This window comes from Ictalurus punctatus, chromosome 2 (genome assembly GCF_001660625.3).
Source record: "Ictalurus punctatus breed USDA103 chromosome 2, Coco_2.0, whole genome shotgun sequence".
In the NCBI taxonomy this organism is placed as follows: domain Eukaryota; kingdom Metazoa; phylum Chordata; class Actinopteri; order Siluriformes; family Ictaluridae; genus Ictalurus; species Ictalurus punctatus.
In genome coordinates, this window is record NC_030417.2 from 30168390 (window position 1) to 30177951 (window position 9562).

The following is a 9562-nucleotide window of genomic DNA, read 5'->3' on the forward strand; positions in this document are numbered from 1 at the left end:
CCAATAATAGCCTACCGTATTAATGCAAGCTGAAATCCTCTTTAGCCATGTTTCCAGTCTTTTTGTAACTGGCTCCTTAAATGGGTACTGGCTCCTTTTATGGCTCTATATCTATCTGATCTCATGTAAACGTGTTAATCAGTGAAAAAGCAAATCTAGAGGCAACCACTCTTTAATGTGTGTCATTCAATGGTCTATATTGGATTTGAAGGAGATTCAGTATTGTTGTATTAGTTTTATTAATAATGTTCAGCAATTTCTGTTGGAACAAGGAAGAGTTGCCATTGGGTTCGCATACTAAAGCGTTCAAGAATAATATCACGCCATGAAGAAGTTCATCAGTTCATCTCTCTGTGCCTAATTTCTATTTTTATTTCCACACATTACCAAACACTGAGGCTAGTCTGTATTGTTAGAGACACACCCAAAATGACGTGTCCTCCAAATTGGAAACCATCATCATTTAGACACCTGCAAATGTGCTGTATTTGGTCTCTGGTGTAATGCAGTTATTATTCATATCACTTGGGTAATAAAACTGTCAGCAAGGGCAAAGTGCAGCCTTCCCTGATAAAACACTGAGCTATAATGAATTTATAGATAAATGAGCCTCGGAACGAGCGAGGAAGAACTCCAACACGAGGACACATTCAGATACACAAATCCAGAGCCACGTGAGTGCTTATACTTTTTAAAAAAAAATACATTTCCTGAGGTTAGTTTTGCTGTACTTTCATGTCAGCCATACAATCAGAAGGGGATTGTTAATCAGCCATTTAGAAGCATCAGGAAAATAAGTAAATATGCAAGATGGGTGTAATTCAGAAAGAGTGGGACACGATTGATTTTGAAGTTGCCATAGAATTTTCCATTCAATCTGCAACATATATTTCCATAATAATAATAATGATGATGTTTTATCCAACTTAAATATACCTATATTACTGTTTTTGTCCTTCATGGAAAGTTGTCTCAGGCCCGGTCTGAGTGGGGTTCTAGAAAAGTTCAGTGATCAAATGACACGTGGAATAGATTTATTTGATGAAAATACAGGATTAGGTAAAAATGGAGTATAGATTATTCCTGGGGATCTAAATAGAACTACAGTATAATGCTATAATATAGTGAATACTGATACTGCAATCTGGTAATAAATAATTTACTAGCCTTACAGAGCACTGGTAATTTATCTAATAGAGAACTGAAGAACTGATGCATAGTATTTTATTTGTGGCGTTAATAACATTGTTATTTTTTTGAAAATCAGTTTAGTTGAATGGTAACATTTTTCAAGCACTGGTTACTCCATGAATGGGTGATACTTCATATAGTAGCATTATTATTGTATTTTTGTAAATACAATCCATCAGCTCTTGATTTCTTGGTCATACTGTGTATGGGATGGAAGGACTTTGTTGTTGGTGATGGCTGTCATACTCTATGGCCAGTTAGATGTAACATACAATCTAATAATCTGTGAAGTTACAGGCAAACATGGTACATATAACAGTGTGTGATGTACTCTGTTTTCTAAATTAGGACATGCAAAATATGAAAAGCAAACTGCACAGTGGTTATAAATCAAATGGAATTATAGACAAATATTTACAAAGACGCAGCCTATAGTAACTGAAGGCAGGATGTCTTTATCACATTAATTTTAATATTACTCGACAAAGATTTTCCTCATAATAAAGCTGAATGCTCAAACATTAAACAGCAAAAGCCAGGGTAGAAATTCAGCATATAAAGACAAAAATTTTCACTAAAAAGACAGATTTACTATTTTTGATTAAGTCCTCTATCAATTTCCCAGAAGTTAAAAAAAAAAAGTTCTCAAACTTAAACTAGAAAAAGATAATGTCACAAAAAAAGAGTCCTCTCACCAAAACTTCTCCTGCATGTCAAAAAAGGCTTGAGCTTCCTGTTTCTTGTAAACAAAAGAGCCCCAAACATTCCAGATTTAGTTCCATTAGAGCACAATGCGTCTGTTGATCCACAGATTTTCTTAGTTGCTCTTCATTTCCCTAAGTGCTTTAGCCTTAAGCTGTTTGAGTGCATAATGGCTGAAAGAGGACACTAGCTGCATGGCAGGAGCTGCCTTTTTCCCCTTCCCCTTGGCCCTTTTTTCAGCCACCTAAAAACTAATGCTCTTTTTTTCCCTCAAAAAATGGTCTCCTCCTCCCCTTTTCTTTTCCTACCAAGCATGTTGGTGTGACCATACCCTAATAAGGCTCAGCCAATGAAAAAATGCCGGTTAAAAATATTCATAGAAAATAGTAAATAAACATAATGGAACTCTCAATGAATTTCATCTTGCCTACTACAAGTTTCATTCACATTAAAAACAGCAGAATAAAATCAAATGATTTAGATGAACAGATGAGGTTTAAGGGCCTTTGCCTCAAAAGGTCCCAACATCAGCTCTCTGGAACACCTGGGATTTGAAATGATGGGAATTCTGGCTGTATTCAGTGAGTCAATGCCAACAAGAGCTGACTCTTTTGGTGCCCACATGGCTCTTTGAAGTTTTCCCCCCAAAACTGGCCAAAGTCTTTGACTATCCATGGCATTAATTGTTCAATAAAATCTTACTCAACATTCTGGTTAACAATATAACATTATACTTTGCATTGTGTTATATACTGCACTGTCAGACAGAAGAATTTTTACCTGCTGATCACACAGATGAAATTCAACATTCTCACTAGAACTCAAAATCGTTATTTTGTGCCAAATAAATCAGATAACGTTAAAATCCACTGGAGGCATTTCAGTCACATTAGCACTGTATTTATCCATGAAAGCATCTATTGTGAGACCGCTCACAGTGTTCACCTAAGAGTTGACTCAAAGAGTCGACTCATACCCAAACGACACATCACTAACACACAACCTTGATAGTCACATGGGCAGAACTGCTGAGCTCCCATGGCCATGTCTGAGGTGGAGCATACCTGTTTAATATTGTTTGCTTATCCTCAGCAGTCTTGTTGATCTACTTCTTCATTTATCTCATTAGCTTTTTTGTTTTCTTGTTTGCTTTCTTGCTGTTTACATTACAGGCAAATCACATGACGTATGATTGAACTGTTTTAGATGTGAGACATTCATCAGCATTTGTCATAGTCATGAGAAAGTATAAACAAGAGGATAACTATGACATGAAATAAGAGACTGTTACATGTGTCACATGTCATGTCAACAGGCAATCTGATTGGTCCATCATGTGGACGTGGGCACTACTTCCTGTTATCCTGGCAGTGTTTGGCACTCTAGGCATTTGGACTGTGTATGTATCTGTTTTCTGCTTCTCTCTTTTTTCCATTACTATGAATGTAGTGCACTCTGTTTTTATCACTTCCTGACTGTGGGTTTGTGTTTTACACGCCAGGTTTGGTTTAGCTGTGTCTAATGAGACCGTGAATCTGACAGTCGAGTTCCCATACATCAGGTGTGCGTATTGATTATTATTTGATATAAGCCAAGTCAAGTCTTCTAGAAGTTTAGTAAATGGTAATGTGACTGTTATTATTTTTCTCAGCACATGCGGCACATATAACCCTCAGAGCTGTCTCTTCTCCCAGATATGCAACATCTGTTCTGTGCTAGGTGAGTGCTCCTCTCTCTTACTCTCTGTCTTTCTCACTATCTCTCACCCACTTTCATTCATTCATTCATTCATTCATTCTCTCTCTCTCTTTCACTCTGTTTCTCTCTCTCTTTCTTTCACTTTCTTTCTTTCTCTCTCTCTCTCTCTCTCTCTCTCTCTCTCTCTCTCTCTCTCTCTCTCTCTCTCTCTGTAGCTCTGTGGATTGTGATTATAAGGTTCCAGCAGGTGAGGGATTTGAACTGTGCATCACGTGTGAACACAGCCAGTCTGGTTCTGGGGTTCATTTCATCTATAGGAATCTCCATCCTGGGAAACTTTCAGGTATAACCCACCAGCCCACTTGTTTGCTTAAAACCCACCGACCCACTTGTTTGCTTAAAAGTTTGCTTTTCACTTTCTTAGCAAACAGTGGTGATGGGCGCTCACTTGTTGGGCGCGTTCCTGGCATTTTTTGTGGGTCTGGCATACTTCTGGCTTCAAGTGTGGCTCACTTATCGTGCAAAACCATCACAGGACAAGAAGTGGGCAGGGCCTGCACGGATTCTTTGCTGCAGTCTTTGCACTTGTTTGGTTTTTGCCAGTATCCTTCAAACTGTCATCACAAATAACAGTGGAAAGCTGATTTATATTGTGCCAGTTAGAGGTTCGTGTTTTTAGAGAGAATTGACTTGCTCCTAATGAAATGATCATGCATCATTAATCAACTTTAGGATGCATGTCATGGCATAGATTTTGCCTCAGAAACAGTAACATGATTAGATTATATAATCAAATTGCAGACAAACATAGTCATGTTCTCTGTATTGTTTCTGTCTGTCCCACTGAAGAAGTGGATCATAAGTTTGTGCAAAATGAGTCAGTCCATTCTGACACACACACACACACACACACACACACACACACACACACACACACACTCAAACTCCCTGTGTTGAACCTTAATCCCTGTCCCACAGTGTCTGTGCTCCATAATACAGGCTACCGATCTGCAGCTGCCATGTGTGAGTGGGCTTTGGTCATGTGCTTCTTCATGTTGTTCGGCATTTTCTCTGCAGAGTTTCGCCACATCGACTTCCATGAACTACATGTACAGAATGAGAAGCTCAGCACAAGTAGCCTTGAGTAACACGGTGGCACTGACAGAACACTTAAAGTGCACCTATTATGGTTTTTCAGATATTACTGTGTTACAGCTGTTTGTGAATGTTAAAACTCTGCAAAGATTCAAAAATCAAATCGCACGACAAACAGAGTCAGTGACTCCCAAAAGAAGGAACTTATTCTGAACAGCTGAATCGAGTTGTTAGTAATTCCATATTTACTTCCTGTACAAAACTACACAGGTTTTTAACAAAAAGCCCCGCCTCTGGTTTTCATTGGATGCTTGCTGACTGCTGTAGACCAATCACAACAGATTGGGACATCTAACTAATCAGAGCAGAGTATGCTCTCAGAAAGCAGAATGAATCCTTCATTGACCGAGTCGTTTGTGACACTGTTTGTGACACTGGGAAACAAAGGTAATGCTGCAGTTTAAATTATGTGCACATTAAAGTGTTTTTTGAACTCGGATGCATGTAAATCTATTGTATGAGACCTTTAAAACAAAATTAGGCACGTTTCAAAACCATAATAGGTGCTCTTTAACCAACATATACACACTTGTTGCCAAGTGAGAGTTTAACCTGCAGTATGGTTGTAAAGATAATAATATTGTATTGTATTGGGTTATGTTGCTAATATGGACCTAATGTTATAGAATATGAGAACTTTGGTGTCAAGTTTTATTAATGCCTAATTTATAAAGTTTATAAACTTTTCAGCTTTGACTGATTCATAAGTCTAGCTGCTCACATGTATTAATGACTTTGCTATCACTGATATATTTAATAATAATAATAATAATAATAATAATATAAAATAATAAATGAAAATACATGTCCTCATTGGTCAGGTGCTTGCTGTGCTTAGCATTAAACTTTTATTGCACAAGCATGGATTATCAAAAACCTTAAACTCACATGATCACCAATGCAGTTTACACAACATACTTTAGTTGAATTCTTAAAAATGACTTTATCATTGCTATTAAAATATTTTTGTATGTTGGAAAGCCCATTCTGATTTATTATAATATTGTTTTAATTAATATTCAAACTTTAGTCTTCTACCTTTCAATTCTTCGTGTAGTATTTAGTTAATCAGCTAACACCTCCAGGGTTAGGGTTTCGAATCCCACCTCCGCCCTGTGTGTGTGGAGCTTGCATGTTCTCCTTTACATTTACGCCATTTGGCAAACGCCCTTATCCAGTGTGACTTATATTTATCTCATTTATACAAATGAGCAGTTGAGGATTAAGGTTCTTGCTCAAGGGCCCAACAGTTGTAGTCTGGCAGGATTGGGATTTTGAGTTCATGACCTTTTTATCAGTAGTCCATCATCTTAACCACTGAGCTACCACTGCCATGGTTGTCCATATGCTTCGTGGGTTTCCTTCGTGGGCATGCTGGTTTCTTCCCCCAGTCCTAAGACATGGGTTGTAGGCTGATTGGCATTTCCAAATATTCCGTAGTGTGTGACCATAGTTGACCGCCCTGCCATGAGTTGGCACTCCATCCAGGGTGTGCCCCTCCTTGTGCCCCAAGTTCCCTGGGATAGGCTCCAGGCTCCCCCTCGACCCTAGGTAGGATAAGCAGTATGGAAAATAGATGGATCCTAAAGCATATTATTCAATAGCTACTATAAAAATGACAGTAGCTTGGCTTTTAAAATATATAATTAAGGGTTTATAATAAGCATCCCGTATCTTCCTTTCAGGCCATTAACCGATACTCTGGTTTCCTCCCCCACTCCAAAGACATGCGTTGTAGCCTGATTGACATTTCCAAATTCTTTGTAATGTGTAAACGGGTGTGCGACTGTGCCCTCTGATGGATAGGCACCCCATCCAAGGTGTCCCCCGCCTCATGCCTCGAGTTCCCATGAGTTCGTTTGGTTCCCAGGCTCTCCATAACCCTGTGTAGGATAAGCGTTACGAAAGTTGGATGGATGGATTTTTACTCTATAGAAATAGAAAATTTGATAACTTTTAACTGAAACATCTGTTAATAAGAACCCATGATCTTTGTGCTGTACTTTTCACAGCTCAGCAGTGCTTGAGAACTGAACAGTGTTATGGTGCTTCAGTCAGTTCTGTTCTGGAGAATTTATACAGCTGCCAGTTTGAGGTATTTTTCTAAAGTCAGTATGCAACACAGTTACAGAGATACAGCCACATCCTCTTGTTTAAAAGCTCAAATTTCTGGTTTTCGCATTTGAAATTGCAAGATATTTCCAGCACATGGTGATCCATCAGTGGTAGTTTCAGCTCACTGGGATGTGCCACTATAACCCTCGGGTAACAGGTCATCATCACTCTAATAAAAAGAATTGGCATTAATCATGATTACATGAGTATTGGTCAAATGGAATCTTAAATACGAGCTCATTTTTATTTGCAGGGATTCCTTCACTATACTGGCAATGAGCTGTCTTTCAGTGGCATACAGCTAAGAGCTTAATAGTGGTGGCATATAAATGTTGGTAATTACAGTGGTTAATTGTATTTACTTTCAACTTCCTTTCCTTTAAACTTGTTCCTGGGAAGATGATTTGATTTGGAGGACATTTCCCATTCGTCAAACGATATACTATTTATTCTCCCTACGGAGATTCAGAGGTTCATTCAGACTCTGAAGTTATTCAGCATCTCAGTATTGATGTGTGTGCGTTTGTGCATGTGTGTGTGTGCATGTGTGTGTGTGTGTGTGTGTGTGTGTGTGTGTGTGTGTGTGTGTGTGTGTGTGTGTGTGTGTGTACATATGCTACTGTATATCACTCTGTACAAGTATCAGACTCAGGTAGAAGGTACAGCTTTTAAATTCTCACTGTTATAAATTGTAGGTTAGAAGTAGTTTGGATTATGACTTACACCAAACGAAATTGGTGTGTTTATTATTATTTTTCAATATAGTCTTTTCTGCTATTTTATGAAACTTATGAAGCTATTTTATGAATCCCAAATAATCTATTTTTAGACATATGTATGATGATTATCACAGTTAGCAAAATGCTAAAGTGCAGGGTATTAAGCCTCCTTTATTGGTTAGCTAGATAAGCCTTGTAGCTAACCAGTTTGTTTCAACGTTTGCTTTGTTCTGAAGAAAACTTCGGAACAATCTTTAAAGGATATTAATAGCTGTATATTTTAACATTATAGATTAAAATCTCCAATGCATTATATACATACATATACAACAATACAATAATTTTATATTATAAATTTGATATAAATTTAAATTCACATGAATCATATTATATATCATCATAATATTTTGATATCTAGTCATAATTCCATAGTTCCAATTTTTTCCCATTCCCATTTTTTTGTAGAAGTTATGCTTATTTATTTATTTATTTATTTATTTATTTATTTAAGTCAGAACGTGAAAATAAATGGTTCCAAACTAGGAACGTATCACCATCACTGGAAATCGTACCAAAAAGCAGCAATAATATCTTCTGTACAAGAACTTCAGTGATGAAAGTTTAGGATATATTGGATGCAATGTTGACCGCTAGGTGGAGCTATTTACTCATAAATAGTGATGTTTGTGCACAATAAATTGTAGTTATGTTTTCTTGGACAACTTTGGCATAGTTAACACTCTCATCACAGGGTGAAACCTAAAGCACTCTGCCACTCTGAGCCTGCAGATAGTGCACTTTGAAGTTTAATAGTGATAGAGTTCTGGAAGGTCTGGCAAACATGCCTGAGTGGTACGTTTGCTGAGTGGCACTGAGCATGCATTAATGGTGCCAGTGGGGCTTGCTACAGCCTTATTCACTGGGGAGGCCTGTATGGTTTTGGTTGTGGCACGGCTGAAGGAAGAGCAGTAATCCTATGGGCACCTGTGGAGCTGCGTCACACAGTAATTCCATAGTAGGTCGACATCTACCTGTGTAAGTAAAGCATTGAAAGAGTGCATGTTCATTGTTTGTTGCGTAAAGGCAACAGGGGACTTGTTCACTCACTCACTCACTCACTTTCAGTAAGCACTTTATCCTTGTCAATGTCACTGTGGATCCAGAGCTTATCCCAAGAACACTTGGAATGAAGCAGGAATACACCACATGTATGGTACACCCGTCCATCACAGTGGACCATGCACACACATACACACACTCTTTCCTACCTAAGTGCAATTTACTCTGGTTGCTTTGATCTGTTATCCAAATTTCTAACTCTCTAAAATATGGCAAAATGTTCGCATCAGTCAGACAGACAGCAGATGTGTATAGCCTATGTTTTTATGGAACGATATTTACATTAACATTTTACATTAAACATCTACTATAGCATGCAACTACTAACTATCAGAATGATGTGTCCATATAGTATATCATGTTTTAAAAAACATGCACGACTTTTTGGTGAGGAAAATAGCCTCAAAAATAGCAGCCTTTACTAAAACAAGTGAGGCAGAACCACATGTGGACATGAACGTATAGGAATTTATTTTATTTACATTACAGAACAAACAGGCTAATGTTTTCACGTCTTAATGTTGTTTGTTTTTAGTTCAGCGATCTTTAACATTTTAAAGGAGATACAGCAACACAATGCTCGGAAAGATGGGCCTTCTTTTCTGGTATAAAAGTTTGTAGTGATTTCACAACATACAACATTTTAAAATCTATAAAGAAGCTGTTAGTTTTATTCGCCATGACATTTATGGGCACAGGTTTGGACACAAATTAGTCAGAGTGGTTATACTAATGGAAAATGCAGCACGGGTTTGTCCTCTGGTGTTGGGATTGGTATTCTCTGGGGCTCAATACCAAAGTCGCCAGAGTAGGCAGTTTACTCTCCTACAGGCGGGAGCAGACAGTCAGATATGAAACTTTAC

General features: G+C 37.9%; 1 protein-coding gene across 1 annotated transcript; it reads left to right on the forward strand.

The window, feature by feature from the left end:
- The first annotated feature begins 570 nt into the window (after positions 1-570).
- tmem150b (transmembrane protein 150B) lies at positions 571-7414 on the forward strand. The gene is made up of 7 exons (XM_017459547.3): positions 571-674; positions 3209-3292; positions 3395-3454; positions 3545-3612; positions 3807-3934; positions 4016-4193; positions 4570-7414. The coding sequence occupies exons 2-7, from the start codon at positions 3228-3230 to the stop codon at positions 4737-4739; spliced, it is 669 nt and encodes a 222-aa protein (XP_017315036.1). The 5' UTR covers positions 571-674; positions 3209-3227; the 3' UTR covers positions 4740-7414.
- Positions 7415-9562: the final 2148 nt, after the last annotated feature.